Here is an 18918-nt window from a genome sequence, read left to right as displayed (position 1 = left end):
ATCAATGAATACATGATTTCTATTAGTTTTTTTTTTTAATATTGAAAATAGGATCTTCTTTCATGAGGGATAAAAGAGATTCTCTCCAAGGAGAGGAGGAGGCAGGGGCTTAACACAGGAAGGGCATCAGAAGATGAGTCAAGGCAGAGGGAACAGCAGGAGCGCAAAGGCTTGTCTTCCAGGAGTTAATTGAAAGGCGGAGCACAGGGAGCCAGGCAGCACGCGGTGGGAAATGACGCTGGAGGGACTGCCAACAGCGTTCTGTGTGGACAGGGTGTGCGGGAGGTGTGGCGGTCAGGAGCATAGTGGGGAGCCGAGGAGGGATGTTAGGCAGGAGAGTGACATACGTCATGTGTGTTTTCACGTAATTCCTCCAGGTTCTGAATTAGTGATGTAAGATAAGGCAAAGAGTGGACCCATCTAGGGAGATGAAGCTGTTTCAAAGAAAATGTATGCCAGGCACCACATTATTTTAGAGCAATACTTAACAAATTATTTTCAAAATCATGTAAGACTTTATTGAACACCTGGAAATAACTTGTGATGAATCAATTACTTTAAGAAAAATACCACCCTCTTTCCCTAAATTAGTTTGTTTAAGAGGGCAGTGATTTTCACTTTCACTCTCAATGTCATCAGCATTTTGTTTGGAATTTAATGGTTTTGAAGTTCCAGGATCGTCTTTGGCCTTTTTTGCTGCTATCTTTTGTTTAATGAGGGTCATACTGATAATCCTCAGTCTGGTGTAATTATCAGAGCAGAATTTTAGAGACGAATATATTCAGTAAAGGTCCAAACATTGCCAAGTAATTAGCTGTGTCATATTGTATGATGGGTGTCCTAATCTCAGTTTTTTCTTCTATATGATTAAGATAATCCATTACAGGAAGACTTTCGAATCATCTCCCCAGCAAACCTGCATGAACAGCCTTTACCAGTTACTCAGAAGGAAAAATAAGATGACTTATTTTTGAGAGCTATGGGACCAAAAAAAAGGAAAATTGTCTGTAACCAATATCCATTCCCCACATTTCTCTTTCTTGGTCTCAAAGTGGGAAATTCTCATGATTCTGACATTTGTCTGCAGGGTAGACACGGTGGAAGGTTTGAAGTTAATGACCTCTTTTTGACCTGTCGTACTTGGTGGTTGGGACAAGTCTTCCAATTAATTCATTTATTCAGCAAATACTAATTGAGCCTCTACCAGGTGTCAGGTACTGTAATAAGAACTGGACATATGAAATGAACAAAAAACAAACTTTTGACCTCATAGTTTTTACATTTTGGTGAGGACAGCCAGTAAAGAAAGTGAATAGGTAACAATATGTCCAATGTCAGCGAGTGTGATGGAGAAAAACAAAGCAACCCTGGGATGGAGAGCTCAGTGTTAAACTGGACTCTTCACCCCCCTCCCATCTGGGGTTGGAGGTAATTTCCTAGCCCTAAGAATCAGGGCTGCCCATGACTACTTTGACAGTAGCATGGACAAAAACCATGCTCTGTCATTTCCGGGCTCAGCCGTTAAGAACTCTGGAACCTTCTTTTGAAGCTCTTGCTCTGGTGGAAGCCATCCCTTATGTCTGCCATGCTGTGAGGCATCTTCCTTACACAGCCACCTGGAGAGGCCGCTGGAAATGAGATGTCCCTCGGCAGCACTTGGCTGTTCCAAGCCTGGCTGGGACACCACGTGTGCAGGTGAAGAAGCCCCGCAGGACATGGGCTCATGCGAACATTCAGGCACTTCTGTCCCCACTTACTTGACTGTGACTGCTTGAACACTCCCACATGACAACTGTCTGTGTGAGTCCTTTAAACCCAAGAGAATGTGAGATATTGTAATATATCATCATTTTACACTAATGCATTTTAGGAATGGCTTGTTAGACAGCAATAGATAACCCAGAAAAACAAACAGGCAAACAACATCTTGAACAAATTTGAAACAAGCTATGCCAATATTGATGTTAATTGTCGTTATAGGGGAAGCTGAGGCTTTGATCTAGATCTCCAGACGGCACCTGAAAAGGCAAGATGTGCTCTGCAAAATCCTCGTGGGTGTCTGGGCTCAGCCCAGTTCTGGTGCTCCACTTTTTTCTTTCCAGGGATTTTTCTGATTGTTCATCAGACACATGTCTCTACCTGATTGCGCTCTCACCCTGGGGGCTTACTTATCACAGTCTGAAAAGTACAATTGGAATCTTTATTGAAGCACTTTTCTGCCTTAGGGAAATAAGTTTAATTAATCAAAACATTCTTGCTAAGTCAAGTTGACCAGTACAGAATGTTTTCTAATTAGTGATTTTTTTTAAAAAAAGATCTGATTCATAAATATTAATATTATAAAAATGTCCATGATAAAAACATTTTAGAAAGAAAATTGTCATCATTCTCCTGGAAAATTCGCAATATGCTTTCACATACTTTTCAGTATCAATTCACAATAATCATTTAAGAAATCACCTGTGTGTGATCATACCTCCATCATAGGGTCACTGTGGAGATCACACCAGTCAATATATTAATTAAGTCTTGATGCTGTTTCTGATGCATTGAAGCTGTTCAGAAAGTTATTATTGATGTCAGTTAGTTATAAGTGGTGTACTCTAATAATTGTTCAAAATTCTTAGAGTAAATCCTTCTGAATCCTGTAATATGCATATCTAGTTTATTAACTTGTTTAAAGCATGTTAGGCATTTAATGTGATCTTATACAACACTTCATGGTTTCCATATGCTGCTATGTCTGTGAAGCAGAAACCACTAAAGCACTGAGAATGACAAAGCTTTCAGGGGAGATCCTGGAATCTCTATTTTTGAAAAAAATCCCTGGTGATTTTAGTACCCAGCCACAAAACTAGGGGGTATAAAGAAAATACCCAAACTCTGCATATTCTTTTCTTTTTTCGAGATGTTCTTTTTAAAATTAAGAACTGGTTTAAGTGCAGCAGTATGGCATGACTAAATTATTTAACATTAAAACATGACATTTGAATTTGTAATCTTGAAGATGCCACTTTGTTCCAAATTATTCAAATGTTTACCTTAACTCTGTACTTTGTTTAGCCTGGGAATGTGTTTAAATAACATGTTAATAAAATTTTTAATACTATTTGGGGATTATTTGAACAATATCCAGGAGTGCTTTAAAAACACCGATGATCATGTCATTAATTAAAAGATTAACTATTAGAAAGTCTGTTTGCTATAAACTTTGCAGTGTAAAGCATTGTCCAGAAGCACAATCTCGAGCTATTGTTGCTTACCCTTCAGTGTGTTACACTTGGCACCAGGGGCATTTGTTCTACGACTATTTTAATGACTTTGAACTCTAAACTCACTGCCACTCTGTTCGGTTCCTGGCTGTTCTATCTAATTGAACATTCAAGATATCACAACCATAGATATTTTTGGAAAGGTTTCTGAAAAGATGCTAGAAATTTCTGATTGTACTTCTTACTAGTATGTAGGTTTAAACAGGGTGGATTCTGAATTTTCTTGCCATTTTTCTACACTCGGTATATGAAACTAGTAGGTGCTCAACACATGTTCATTGAATACTGATACGGTGATTCAGCGCCCATGCCACCAGCAGGCATAGAAAGGAGGCAAGAGTGAAACAGACTCAGGACACGCAACTCTTGATTTAATGGCGGTGATCCTTGGATAGCCAAGGGACATTTCCTGGTATAATAGGATAAGAGAAAGGCAGGTGGGCCTCATGCCACTAGCATTTCCATAAACACTTAGGAATCTAATTGAATTGCTGGAAGTGTTCAGAAACAGTCCTGTGAAAAGTCATTTAACTTTAGCTGACATCTTCACATTTCCCTCATCTGATGGCGGTTTTTCTAAGACACCTCAGGAAGAGCTGTGGCCATACAACCCAGCATATGGCTTCCCAGAGGTACTGTGCTGTATTGGCAGTGGTCATGGGGCAGCAGTAAGGATGTAAGGCAGTAGTGGGGGATGTAAGGACTGCACAGAGGGAACTGTCCCCAAAGGAAAGTCCTACCAATCTGGTGACTCATGTCCTCGGTTGTGGAAAACTGTTTTATAACATTTGATCATTTGCTAATCTTCATTTTCTCTCTTTTTCTTGTTGGACCTCATTATATCCTGATGTGGATATTGGTCCTCTGATCTTCTAAGTTGCTTATCATTTCTCTCCAGTTTCCATCTTTGTCTTTCTGTTCTACCTTGCCATAGATTTCCTTTTCTTTGCCTTTTAGCCCTACCATTAAAATTTAAACTTTTGCTGTTATATTTTTATTTAATAAGAGCTTCTAACTCTTTTTTGCAGTTACCTATTTTGAGCATCACTCTTATTTCAAGAATGCAATGTATCTAAGTGTATCCTGGGGGAATACAGGAAAGTGTGTGTGTGCACCCTTTTTAACCCCTCATCATCTGCCGGCTTTGTCTCTCATTTCTCTGAGTTCACATTTATTACTTCTGTATCTTGTCAGTTGCTGTCTCCCACCTCCAGTATGAGAGCAGCGATTTTTGTGTATTTTATTTACTTCTACAGTTCTGGCAATCAGCATAGGGCCTGGCACCTGGTGGGAGCTCAAGAACTATTTGTGGAATGAATTGATAAATGCAAAAGTATTGAACAAAATGTGAGCATGACAAGTTCAGCAATATATGAAAAAACACAGTATGACTCAGTTGGATTTTTCTCCAGAATACAAGTTTAGTTTAAATCAGGAAAAATTTTTGAAATGGCAGATAAAAGAAAGAAACATAAAATTATTTCAACAGATGGGAAAAAATCATGTGTGGAGCTCAAAATTAAAGAGACTTTCCTTAACCAATAAACCAACAGCAAACATCATACTCACAGATAAACATGGCAAGTGTTTTCTTTAATGTTACAAACAAGAAAGGGTGCTTTTTATCATTACTTCTACTCTTCTCACTGCAGTTTGCCCAACAAAATCAATGAAAAGGTACAAACAATGAAAAGAAAGTTTAACATTTTCAGATAACATATCAACACAATCACAGGAGCAAAATAATTCAGAAGATCAAGAAAAGAATTTGGGTAAATTTCTGGCTACGAAATCAGTATAAAAATACCAATCATAATCCCAACTAGTTAAATCATGGAATTGGACAAAGTGTTGCTAAAATGTGTATTGGTAATAGAAAAGGGTCATGAATACCATGATACTCATAAGGGAGATGAACAGCTTGGGGGAATTTTCTCTACCGCAAACCAAGACATAGTGTGAGGCAGTGAGGACAGAGAGACACCACAAACGGTCCCATACCTCCCTGGGTACGTGGTAGTGACAAAGGTGACCTTGTAGCTCTGTCAAGAAAGCATCAACTCAGTGGAAAATGGTGCTAGGAAAAATGTGTCAGTGAATAAATTGTCAGCCTCTTGTCAGTCTCACCTATCCACCTCCTTTCCAGAATCCACCATTGCACTGGCCTGTCTTCTCTGTTGTCTGCCCCCCACCCTGTCTTGTTTTGTTTCTTACTGGTTTAGGTTCTTCTCCCTTTATTTGGACGTGCTTTGTGAAGCAAGCAAAAGCAAAGGACTTGTGCTTATTTCATCATGTCTAATGGGAAGTGGATTAATCTTATATCTCATATTTTAAAAAAAACCACTATCTCAAGAGCTCCTATTTTCATTGAATTTTTATATTAGGAGAAGTGATTCTATAACCCCACCACCCACTGGACAAATGCAAAAATGTCAGAGTGTGTTGAAAAGAAAGTCTTATAATTCCTTTAATTTTTTTTTTTTTCCTGTAAAACTAAAGGCATAGTGTTACGTCATTTGAGAAAATACAACCAGGAACTAGACAGGAGACCTGCTGCTTTGGGTATGTAGATAGTGTCTACAGCGTGTAAATTCCATGATCAGTATTGGAGCCATCAGCTGTCTTTGAGGAGCAATGACTCTATTCTCCTATCTGAGAATTGAAAATGTTGCCTGTGTAATGTAATTCTTAGGTTTTTATAGAGGTTTTCAAGAACTATTTGTGGAATGAATTGATAAATGAAAAAGTATCGAACAAAATGTTAGCACGGACCTCCCTGGTGCTAGCATTCCATTCCCTGTGCTTTCGGGGTACTCGTGGAATGGCGTGGTTTCCCATCTGAGGTGCAGTGGCCACGTGGTGAGGGGTGACATCAGACTCCTGAGCCCTGCAGGCTGGCTGTTGGGAGCCCATCCTGGGCCCAGAGCACAGTTGCTATGGTGACTTGGCTGCTCTGCCAAGGCTGTTTCTCACTGTGGGTGGAAAGAAGCTCCCCTGCCAGCAGCTATGTGGGATTCTGGCAGCTGGAGAGATACTGCAACGATGCGCCACCTCCCCAGATGGGAGTTCTGAGAGTCATCTTTTTAAATCTAATAGGCAACTCAGGCCCTGCAGAAGAGTGGGGCAATTAGGAGCTAGCCCATCACAAGTGCAAAATGTGCAGGATAAGATACTGAAAAGTTTTTGTCTTTGGATAGAAGGAGGATCAGAACTGAAATAGAAAGCTTCCAGCTCGACCAGGCAGTAAGGACTTTGTTTGTCAATAGGGGTAATATAATTTGAGGGATTTAAATGGCAGCAGCTAAGCAGGGAAAAAGGAAATATTTCCATTTGATATGGAGATGTTCAACTCATTCGGAAATGCCTACTAAGGTTGTCAGGTGGGCTTACCCAGTATTGAAATGTATCTCCTGTTTTTCTCAATTTACAAGGCTCTACTCAATAAAAGCCATAACTAATGCTGTGGACTGACACTGAGACCACCCCCCGCCTTGCATATACAGAGCCTCAGTACCTAGGCTTGCTTGCACTTGCTAGGTGGCTAGCATTGGTCCACCTGAGCCACAGTTGAGAAAACACAAAGTAGAAACTGACTGTGAAGCAGGGGCAGAATTCATCAGAGGTCCTCAGTGGCAGTTTGGTGATCGTCTGTGGGTTTGCCACTGTATTTGCTCCTGGGCCATTCTTATGTGGAATTCGTCTTTTTGCTGCAATAGGCTTCAGGGTGAGGACCCAGCAAAGGTAATTCCTCCTTATAAGTTTGGCACTTGGACTCTTTATGTTTGAACTTCTGTTCCTGAAGGGTTTTGTTGACTGTGTGAATCTGGCTTGACACCTCCATATTTGTGTAGAAATCCCTCGATCCTATATCAAGTGCTTGCAGAATATTAGGGGGTAGAGGTCACCAAGGAAAGGGATTTGAAATCATGCGGCTATTGGGGACACTTGCCAAAGATATGGATAACTCTTTTTTTTGGGTCGGTACTAATTTCACTTCTTCTCCTCTTTATTTTTAAATAATAATAAGATTAAATATTTACAATATTTATAATAAGATGGAAAGATGGAGAATAGTCTGAAGATTTTTTGCTGCCCTGTTACTCTCCATTCAAAACTGTGTTCAATGACATTCAGATTCCACACACACTGGTCTCACCCATCTGCCAGTACAATTTCTTCCTATCAGATGAAGTGCCAAGCTGTTCAAACCTTATCTACTTCCCCACTGTGTGTGTGTGTGTGTGTGTGTGTGTGTGTGTGTGTCTGTGTGTGTCACGGGAGGAATGTGCAGGAGATGATTTTGCCTGTACATGCATGAGCCATGGAACTGAAGAGCTGTCCAAACTGCTTTTTTCTTTTTAACCTCCTCTGGGGCAGATGAGCCATAATTCTCTTTAGAAGGGCAGTTCAAGGGTCAATATTAAAAGAGGAAATTAGCCCACCTTCTGAATACAAAGTTCACACAGGAACTTGACAATTATCACGTGTATCATATGCTGCTATAAACCTATTAACATCCCAGGTAAACGCACACACATCTTCCTGTGACTTAAGCATAGGAAACAGTATATTTTCTAAGCTCATTTATTTGTTTCTGAAGAATGGAACAGTCAGTTTTGTGGAGAGTTTTTGAGGAGCTTCCTCATTACAAAAGGAGATTTGATCAAGAATTTCCAAAAGCAGAAAAGTAGGAGTGAGGGACAGGGGTGGTGGGAGGTGAGACTGAGATGGCCTCAGGACCATCTTCACCCACGTGTCCTCACTCATTAGTGGCTGGCACAGAGTATCTCACCAATATTTCTTACTGCGAAACATAACTCAAGCATTTCTTGTTAATCTCTTAGAAGAAGATATCTAGCAGCCACCTAAAAAATTCTGATACTATTTTAAATATAAACAACCATGGTTTTCTTTTATCTCCAATGAGATGTTTAAAGCCAATTTTTGACAATCAAAGGATAAAGTGATGAAATTTCAAAAAGCAAAAGAGATGACTGTGGTCAAGAACTTTTGGAAATCATATCACAATAGTCATTAATATTAATAACAGTTAAAACATGTCTAACAACAGTAGGCATCATGTTTATTGGGCGGTTACTCCATGTCATGCACCGTTTTATGTATTAACTCAATTGATGTTCACAAGAACCATGCAAGGGGAATTCTTACTGTCATGTTATGCAAGTGATGAAATAAGTATACTTACCAAAAAACGCACACAGTGGCAGAGTCAGGATTCTACTTGCTCTGGTCTCTCCCTTCTACTGTTCCTTTTCTACCATGTCTTCTTCATTATTTTTATTTTTTTACCATGCAGCACAGCAAGAAATAGATTTTGCATTATGAGTCACCACCAAAACAACATATGTAAATATCTGAACTCAAAATATTCTAAAATAATTCATGCACTCAGATATTGTCCAGTCTGTTCTCCTCCACTTTTCATAGTTGCTGGTCAGAGCTCACTGAGTTGGCCTCACAACTAGCAGGTTTGACTCACTTTTTAAAAGGTACAGCAATAGGGAGTTCAAAAGAATAAATGTCATTGAAATAAAAACTTAAGCCTGTGAAATTCGAGAGCAGTAAAGCCGAGGTAGAACGATATGCCTGCATGTGTGGTAAAGATGAATCACTAGAGCAAGTCTGGCTGGGAAGGAAGGAGTTCGTTGCTTTGGGGAAGCAGCAGCCACCAGCGGAAGCAGGTATTTTCTCATCTATGGAGGATGAATTTATAATTAAGAAACCTGATTTTTATATTCTCCAGGGCAGCTGAGGACTCGATTTACATCGCTGACCTGTTGTCATCTATACATGCAAATATGCTTTCCCGTAACGCTGAAGTTTGGAAAAAATGTTTGATTGGGCTAACAAAAGAATTGATTTCTGACATGTTTCTGTTGCTGTTCCGCAGGGTGTTTCGAGTGCTGTATCAAATGCTTGGGGGGCATTCCCTACGCCTCCCTGATTGCCACAATCCTGCTCTACGCCGGGGTTGCCCTGTTCTGCGGCTGTGGCCATGAAGCGCTTTCTGGGACTGTCAACATTCTGCAAACCTACTTCGAGATGGCCAGGGCCACGGGAGACACGCTGGACGTCTTCACCATGTGAGGCACCCCAGTACCGCTTTACTTATTTTGAGAGTGTGTGTTCACATTGCTGTGGGTTGAATAAATAGGAGTCTAGAGTTAAGCGAGGCAATGTCATCTATAAAGAGTGACATTCTGTAGGGTATATACATCAGTGAAAAGAACATTGACCTGCACCTTGAATATGGGACATACAGCAGAAGATGGCAGACCAACTTAGTGTTTTAATGTGACTGTTAGGTTTTATCTATAATTCAGTTACTGTTAAGTGGAATATGTGCTTCTCTAGCTCTGGAAGTAAAAAAAGAGTTTGCTGATCAAGTCCCTTATTGCTTAATATTACAGAGAGCAAAAGTTGAAGATTGAATTTATTTCTAGATAAACTCCAAGTTCAGATAATGTAGTCAGTGATTCAATGCCCAGAAAAGGAAAATAACTTACTTATTTCACTTTATTTTGTAATCCCAGCTGATAGTCAACTTTGTAGTGCATTAGCCACGGAAACATCTACCTCCCTACAACCTGTTGCATTTATTTCATGCTTCTTGATACTGTTTGATCATAGCATTTTTCGTGTTGCTTTATTTTGTTATACTGAATAAATTCAAACTGGCTTTATTTATATGTACCTCTCCTGAAATAGATGCTCTTAGAGTTACAAATCTTAGTGCTTATATGGCTGGTTAGGGTGACTTGTCTTTTTTCTTTTTAGAACTCCATCAGAAAGGTTGATCACATTTCTTATTTACCCAGGGCAGTTCTTACTGACCTGGATAATAATAACCTAAGACCTGAATCTAAGACAACACTTGGTCAATCAGGACAACTTTCTAGGTAGAAGATAACTTTTCTCCAACTCCAATATAAGAAAATAAATGTATTGCTAAATTTTTTACAAATCCCTCAGCTCCAGGTGGATTGCCTTGAGCAAAGTGTTGTTCACAAATTGTAATTTAATTCATTCAAGGTGCTGATTTCCACAAAAATGAAGAGTATTAAGGTGCACATTTCTATTACGTAGTAGAGCAAGAGTCTTCTACTTTTGTGGAAGTACAGGAAAAAGAAAGTTGAAAGATATGTTTATCTACAATATATTGGCACTTAAAATGCAAGAAAGAGTAGTCATAAAATAAGAAGTATAACAAAGCACCTGTAGAGAATGGAAGCCCCAGACCCCTCCACACACATGCACAGTGTTAGGAGAAGGGAGTGGATTAGCTACTTAATTAAGAAGTGAGATTATTTAAAAACATAATCCCTGACTCTGAAATATCAATTTAGAGCTCCATCAATGTCACTGACAAATGAAAATGAAGAATTAATTGCAATTTTTTTAAATCAAAGGACTTACATCAGTGCCCTTTGATTTTCCAACGTAAATTTATTTCACAAATTATTTCTGGAGAATTAGCATTATCCATTAAATTGAATTCTTTAAGCCAGTAGCAGACAGTTTATCAATTTCCATTAAATTAGCAGTTGGGTATGAATTGATCCATAGAGTCTATAAATTATATCCATCATTTAGAAATAATAATTAAATGTCTGAAAAGCTTTGGATGGTTGCAAGCTGGTTTGCAGAGAGCCTTAAGGAAACCATTTCAGTGATATATTTTAATGTGATAAAAATGACATTTTCTTTTTAGTTTTATCTCAGCCTACACTGGACAAAATATATTTTCACTGTGCATTATTTTAAGCTACCACAGATGTCCTTAAAATCTACAGATGCTCTATATTTAGGCTACATCCAAATTGCTAACTTTAGTTATAAAAGTTTGCAAGAAATTATAAGCCTAGTAAGTGGCATGAGGTGATTATCTATTAGAAACCCATTGTCAAGATAGGTATTTGACATTTAGACCGCAAACTTTGATATATCACAGAGCTCTACTAAAGCTCTGAAGGAGTAGTAAGTGTGGGAGTAGAAATCAGAGATCATATGCATAATTTGGTACTTTTACCTTTGGCCTTTTGCTTTGGAATTAAATGTGAAACAAAAATGCATTTTTGGAATGGGAAGAATACCATTTTGATTGGAATAAAAACAAATGCTCAAATTACCTCCCTTTTCATATTTTAAATAACTAAAATTCCTTTCATTAGGCCCCCTGGGGTTACCAAATGAATTAAGACTCTCTCCCCATCAGCAACACGTAACGAAAACACAGAAGGACAATAAGTACTAAAAACCCCTGGGTACTGACTGCCAAACGATGCATTCAAGAGTCGCATGCAGGCCAGAGGAGGTCGAGGTTATCCCTGGAGGCTGCCTTACAGCAGTGTCCCAGGAATCAGGGCGAGGGGAACACAGGACACAAGATAAGGAAATACAAAGCAGAGGAGGTGAGAGATGTGTTTGCAGATAATCTGTCCATTTTGCCTGGAAATCAGCTAAGGTGAGGTGGGAAAGAAGGTGTAAGAGAATGTGAAGGAAGGATTGTCGGCCAGCATTAGTAAGTCACAGGGTCTGTTTGTTTCTTCCACGGTTCTCATGCTTGACCCAACCAATTTAGGCAATCCCACCTCGTGTACCTACAAGGGAAAGAAGTTTTTACTGGATGTGTGAGCTGCAAGATAAAGCCAATTGCCAGAGGCCCTGGTCTTCCACCTGTGGCCTGGAGATCTGAGGGGTTGCTTACTCCTTTATTTCGGCTTTTGTGTCTTAGTCTCCCCACAGTATCCTTTCTCTTAAACACATACGCACATCTCAGCTGGTTGGTGTCTCAGTGTGCAGGGAGACGTGTGAAGGGCAAGTCCACTGGACTATGACACTTCGTTTCACTAACCATCTGTCTAGCGAGCAAAACCAACTTCTCATACATAAATTTGCAAATAATGTCCATTCTCACGCAATCTGTATTTTAGGCACGCAATTCTAACTACCACCAGCCCTCACCAAAGGAAGGTGATCTGAAGTGTAGCTCCTACATTTTCAGCCGACGTCACCCATTAAATAATTTTGTCATACTCCTTTGCAGATGTGGAGACCCCCTCAGAGAGAGAAAAGAGTGAATTTCTCAAAGATTTGTGAGCCATTGATATATGTTTAAGTATCACTGCGTCTGTCCTCACTACTTGGTTTCCCAGAAGCTTTGCATCCCTCAATCTTCAGCTGAGTCCTTCAAGTCCAAGGTCATTTTTCGGTTCCAAACTGTTGTGACAATGAAAGCGTAGCTCAGCCTACTGCTCCCGTCAGGACATATATTCCTGCACTCTCACTACAGCTTCTTTTACTTTGGCATAACCACGCCGGCCTCCTCGGCCCTGGGAACGGCTCACGGCTCTGCCACTTTCTGCTGTGTGATGAGATCTGTTTTCTGATTTGTGATGCAGACTTCTAACCTGACAGCCCCTTGGCAAGGTGTTATTATTGTGCTCTGTAAGTTTCTTCTTATTTTTTTTTCTTGATCAAAGTCTTCTTTTTTTTTAACGAAGGTATTGTTGTTATACACTCTTATGAAGGTTTCACATGAAAAAACAATATGGTTACTACATTTACCCATATTTTCAAGTCCCCACCCATACCCCATTGCAGTCACTGTCCTTCTCTGTGCTGCACTGTCTTCCCTGTGACCCCCCACACCATGTGTACTAAACATAATACTCCTCAATCCCCTTCTCCCTCCCTCCCTCCCCACCCACCCTCCCCCACCCCTCCCCTTTGGTAACCACTAGTCCCTTCTTGGAGTCTGTGAGTCTGCTGCTGTTTTGTTCCTTCAGTTTTGCTTCGTTGTTACACTCCACAAACGAGGGAAATCATTTGGCATTTGTCTTTCTCTACCTGGCTTCTTTCTTTCTTTTTTTTTTTTAAGGTATGATTGATATACACTCTTATGAAGGTTTCACATGAAAAAACAATGTGGTTACTACATTCACCCATATTATAAAGTCCCCACCCACACCCCAATGCAGTCACTGTCCATCAGTGCAGCAAGATGCCACAGATCCACTATGTGCCTTCTCTGGGCTACACTGTTCTTCCCATGATCCCCCCACACCATGGGTACTAAACATAATACCCCTCAGTCCCCTTCTCCCTCCCTCCCCACCCGCCCTCCCACACCCCTCCCCTTTGGTAACCGCTAGTCCCTTCTTGGAGTCTCTGAGTCTGCTGCTATTTTGTTCCTTCAGTTTTGCTTCATTGTTATACTCCACAAATGAGGGAAATCATTTGGCATTTGTCTTTCTCTGCCTGACTTATTTCACTGAATATCATGACCTCCAGCTCCATCCATGTTGTTGCAAATAGTAGGATTTGTTTCTTTCTTATGGCTGAATAGTATTCCATTGCGTATATGTACCACATCTTCTTCATTCATTCATCTACTGATGGACACTTAGGTTGCTTCCATTTCTTGGCTATTGTAAATAGTGCTGCAATAAACATAGGGGTGCATCTGTCTTTCTCAAACTTGATTGCTGCATTCTTAGGGTAAATTCCTAGGAGTGGAATTCCTGGGTCAAATGGTAAGTCTGTTTTGAGCATTTTGATGAACCTCCGTACTGCTTTCCACTATGGTTGAACTAATTTACATTCCCACCAGCAGTGTAGGAGGGTTCCCCTTTCTCCACAGCCTTGCCAGCATTTGTTGTTGTTTGTCTTTCCGATGCTGGCCATCCTTACTGGTGTGAGGTGATATCTCATTGTGGTTTTAATTTGCATTTCCCTGATGATTAGTGATGTGGAGCATCTTTTCATGTGTCTGCTGACCATCTGAATTTCTTCCTTGGAAAATTGTCTCTTCATATCCTCCATCCATTTTTTAATCAGGTTATTTGCTTTTTGGGTGTTGAGGTGTGTGAGTTATTTATATATTTTGGATGTTAACCCCTCGTTGGATATGACATTTACAAATATATTCTCCCATACTCTAGGATGCCTTTTTGTTCTGTTGATGGTGTCACTTGCCGTACAGAAGCTTTTTAGTTTGATGTAGTCCCATGAGTTCATTTTTGGTTTTGTTTCCCTTGCTTGAGGAGATGTGTTCAGGAAGAAGTTGCTCATGTTTATATTCAGGCGATTTTTGCCTATGTTGTCTTCTAAGAGTTTTATGGTTTCATGACTTACATTCAGGTCTTTGATCCATTTTGAGTTTACTTTTGTATATGGGGTTAAACAATAATCCAGTTTCATTCTCTTGCATGTAGCTGTCCAGTTTTGCCAACACCAGCCGTTGAAGAAGCTGTCATTTCCCCATTGTCAATAGCTACTTTATATTTATTAATTTGACCATATATGGTTGGGTTTATATCTGGGCTCTCTAGTCTGTTCCATTGGTCTATTGTTCTGTTCTTGTGCCAGTACCAAATTGTCTTGATTACTGTGGCTTTGTAGTAGAGCTTGAAGTTGGGGAGTGAGATCCCCCCCAGCTTTATTCTTCCTTCTCAGGATTACTTTGGCTATTTGGGGTCTTTTGTGGTTCCATATGAATTTTTGAACTATTTGCTCTAGTTCATTGAAGAATGCTGTTGGTATTTTGATAGGGATTGCATTGAATCTGTGGATTACTTTAGGCAGGATGGCCATTTTGACAATATTAATTCTTCCTATCTATGAGCATGGGATGTGTTTCCATTTACTGATATATTCTTTCATTTCTCTCATGAGTGTCTTGTAGTTTTCAAAGTATAGGTCTTTCACTTCCTTGGTTAGTATTTTATTCTTTTTGATGAAATTGTGAATGGAACTGTTTTCCTGATTTCTCTTTCTGCTAGTTCATTATTAGTGTATAGGAATGCAACAGATGTCTGTGTATTAATTTTGTATCCAGCAACTTTGCTGAATTCAGATATTAGATCTAGTAGTTTTGGAGTGGATTCTTTAGGGTTTTTTATGTACAATATCATGTCATCTGCAAACAGTGACAGTTTAATTTCTTCCTTACCAATCTGGATGCCTTTTATTTCTTTCTATTGTCTAATTGCTTTGGTGAGGACCTCCAGAACTATGTTGAATAAAAATGGAGAGAGTGGGCATCCCTGTCTTGTTCTCAATCTTAAAGGAAAGGCTTTCATCTTCTCGCTATTCAGTATGATGTTGGCTGTGGGTTTATCGTATATGGCCTTTATTATGTCGTGGTACTTGCCCTCTATACTCATTTTTTTGAGAGTTTTTATCATGAATGGATGTTGAATTTTGTCAAATGCTTTTTCAGCATCTGTGGAGATGATCATATGGTTTCTGTCCTTTTTGTTGATGTGGTGAAGAGTGTTGATGGATATTGCACCATCCTTGCATCCCTGGAATAAATCCTACTAGATCATGATGGATGATCTTTTTGATATATTTTTGAATTCAGTTTGCTAATATTTTGTAGAGTATTTTTGCATCTATGTTCATCAAATATATTGGTCTGTAATTTTCTTTTATTGTGGTGTCTTGGCCTGGTTTTGGTATTAGAGTGATGCTGGCATCATAGAATGAGTTTGGAAGTATTCCCTCCTCTTCTACTTTTTGGAAAACTTTAAGGAGGATGGGTATTAGATCTTCACTCAATGTTTAATAAAATTTGGTAGTGAAGTCATCCGGTTTAGGGATTTTGTTTTTAGATAGTTTTTTGATTACCAATTCAATTTCACTGATGGTAATTGGTCTGTTCAGATTTTCTGTTTCTTCCTTGGTCAGCCTTGGAAGGTTGTATTTTTCTAGAAAGTTGTCCATTTCTTCTAGGTTATCCAGTTTGTTAGCATATAATTTTTGATAGTAATCCCTAATAATTCTTTGTATTTCTGTGGTCGTGATTTTTCCTCTCTCATTTCTGATTCTGTTTATGTGTATAGACTCTCTTTTTTTCTTGATAAGTCTGGCTAGGGGTTTACCTATTTTGTTTATTTTCTCAAAGAACCAGCTCTTGCTCTCATTGATTCTTTCTATTGTTCTTTTCTTCTTGATTTTATTTATTTCTGCTCTAATTGTATGTCCCTCCTTCTACTGACTTTGGGCCTCATTTGTCCGTAAGTGTCTTTTGAGTGAGTGGGCAGATATTTTACTTCTGCAAACCACATCGGTATAGGCACCTGAAATATGGAAACTATAGAAAATTAGATATCACACATTCCAAACCCCTGTAATCGTTCAGTGAGTTGGCTGCCTGATGACTCTTCTGAGGACTGATCAAGAGACAGGGTTATTCACAAATATGCCTCCATAACTTAGTAGATGGGGATCATATTTGGGCTTTAACAAATTATAGTGAGAGTCCAGGATCTGGAACCATTGATTTTTAGAGTAATAAATTTTATTTTCAATATCTTATGACAGTGACTTGAGGTCAATTCAACAAAAAATGATTTTGCTAGATAATGCACACACAAAAATACTTGCCCGTTTCCCTAAATCAAAAGCAGGCAGTGAGCTCAGATGGAATAGATATGTTGGTTTTGCTCTGAAATAACTTCATATGTGTGTAAACCTCTAGGTCTGTTTGTAGTTCATGTTTATTCCTTGGAAGTAAATGACATAGGAAACACTCATCAGTAGCTTAATGGATGGAAGTGACAAGAGAAAAAAAACTAGGAATTCATGGCAAGATAAAACCAGGTTTCATAAGCTGACAAAAATCCCAGCAGTGTGTGAACTATGTTCTGACCCAGCGGGCTGACAATCAAACCACATTGCTGAAGTCTTCTACTTCAAAGAAGGTTAAAGGTCAGACAAATTAGTTTTGAGATTATTGATTAGTCTTATAGAGTCAAAAATAATTTCAGTCCTAGCTAGGACTTACATTAGAGCATGATACTGAATTCCTAACTTCTGATCAACAGTGAGCTCCTCCTTAGGCAGTGTTTCAGCCAGACTAGTAGTCCTCAAAGGAGTGTTTTTTTAAAAAAATGAAACTAATATAAAACCACCACCACAAGAACAAAACCAGATACATAAACTACAAGGAACTGAGTAGAGACACGACACAGTGTGGCCGCTAAGAGCACCGGTTCTGGGGCCAGACTCCCTGGTGTGTTTCATGGGGTGTCTGCCCCTTTCTGCTGACTTATGTCAGACAAGTTACTTCATCTGCCTGCTTCAGTCCCTCATCAGTATAAGGGACTTAGGAATGCTGCCGACATCCTGCATTTGTTATGAGGATGAAACGAGTTAGCATTTTAAAACAATTATAACACAGCTGATGAACAGTGAGCACTGTGCAGCCGTTTATGGCCGTGATGGTGACAGTGGTGATGATAATCATGATCTCTTCCTGAAGCTGCATCACAGTTTTAATGCCCATGCTTTTTTTTCACGCTTCCTGAAGTCTATTTGTCCCCAAACACACCCACTTACCGTAACATTCCTACCCACTTACTGTTTGACTAGTATCACTTTTTCAGCCAAGGCAAAGCCCTTGAGTGGGTTTCAGACTGGATTAGAAGTCAAAGGTCTAATTTCTGTTCTCTTGTGTAACACCCAGAAATATGACTTTAGAAAAAAAATACTTCTAAGTAAGAACATGATGACTTCACTCAAGTAATATTTGAAAGGTTATCAGGTAGAAGGAAACTTGCTTTGTTCTAGACAGTTCAAAGAGAGGTTTGGGCCAGTGGATCCCAATTTATAGGAGAGTAGTTTTTTGGGCTCAGTTTAAGGAGCTTACCAAAAACCGGAGTGTTCTGAAGAGTCTGTGGGCTGCCTTGCAATGCAGTGACTTGCCTGTCAAAGAAAGTATTCAGACGAGGCTGGTAACACACTTCCAGTTCTGAGATGCTGCCGTCTAATGTACTTACTGACCTTTAGTATTCTTTAGACCAGCTATCTGAGTGTTAGTACCAGCCTCACTAATTGGGTTATTGTGAATATCAAGTATGGAAACAAATTTAAAACATCTTGAATGCATCATACTTCTATAATGTTTTTGTTTTCAAACAGGCAGATAATCTTTTTTTCAAGCTAATCTTTTGCCTTGTTTGTCTTTAATGAATTCATTCATTCAGTGAAATGAGTTAAACTGTGTGCCAGTCACCATGCTAATCTTGAGGGATACAAATAGAACAAGACAAATTCCTTCTCCTAAAAGTACTGACATAGGAAAGATACATTAGCAAAGCCTCATTCATGTCAGACTGAACAGGTACGACTCCCAAGAGCTGATTACTAACATGCATCAGATGAATGAACTGGGCGAGTGGAGAAGCTACAGTAATTAATTCTATATGGTATCACACAGACATTAGTATATACCAAATGCACCCAGAATAGAAAGGGTAAAAAGAGACCCAGAGTAAGTGCTTACAGATACCTATGCAATGATGTCCCTGCTTCACATTTTTACCAAAAAACTTCCCAATGAATTTTTTTTTAATGTAAGAAAAAATAAATTTGTAGAAATCAGAAGAAAATAAAGATTGAGATTCACTTGTTGTGGGGCAAGAAATATATAAGCAATGTAAGAGATCACAACAGAAAAGATATGTGTTGACATAATATAAATTAAATTTTACTCATTAAGGCATTATAAAAATATTAAAAGGCATGCAAAAACTAAAAAAAAATTTGTCACTTACATGATAAGCTAATTTTAATAAATTCAGAATTAATTCAACAACAAAGAGATACAATTCTTATA

General features: G+C 39.1%; 1 protein-coding gene across 2 annotated transcripts in view; it reads left to right on the top strand.

The window, feature by feature from the left end:
* The window catches only part of GPM6A (glycoprotein M6A), a 241051-nt gene that overhangs the window by 193521 nt on the left and 28612 nt on the right, over positions 1–18918 (top strand). For both annotated transcript variants that reach the window (XM_036894333.2, XM_036894331.2), the window contains exon 2: positions 9184–9376. In XM_036894333.2, the coding sequence (XP_036750228.1) occupies positions 9184–9376 (193 nt within the window). The remainder of the gene's footprint in view (positions 1–9183; positions 9377–18918) is intronic.

Source organism: Manis pentadactyla, chromosome 7 (genome assembly GCF_030020395.1).
Source record: "Manis pentadactyla isolate mManPen7 chromosome 7, mManPen7.hap1, whole genome shotgun sequence".
Lineage (NCBI taxonomy): Eukaryota > Metazoa > Chordata > Mammalia > Pholidota > Manidae > Manis > Manis pentadactyla.
This window is presented reverse-complemented; position numbering and strand designations above follow the sequence as displayed.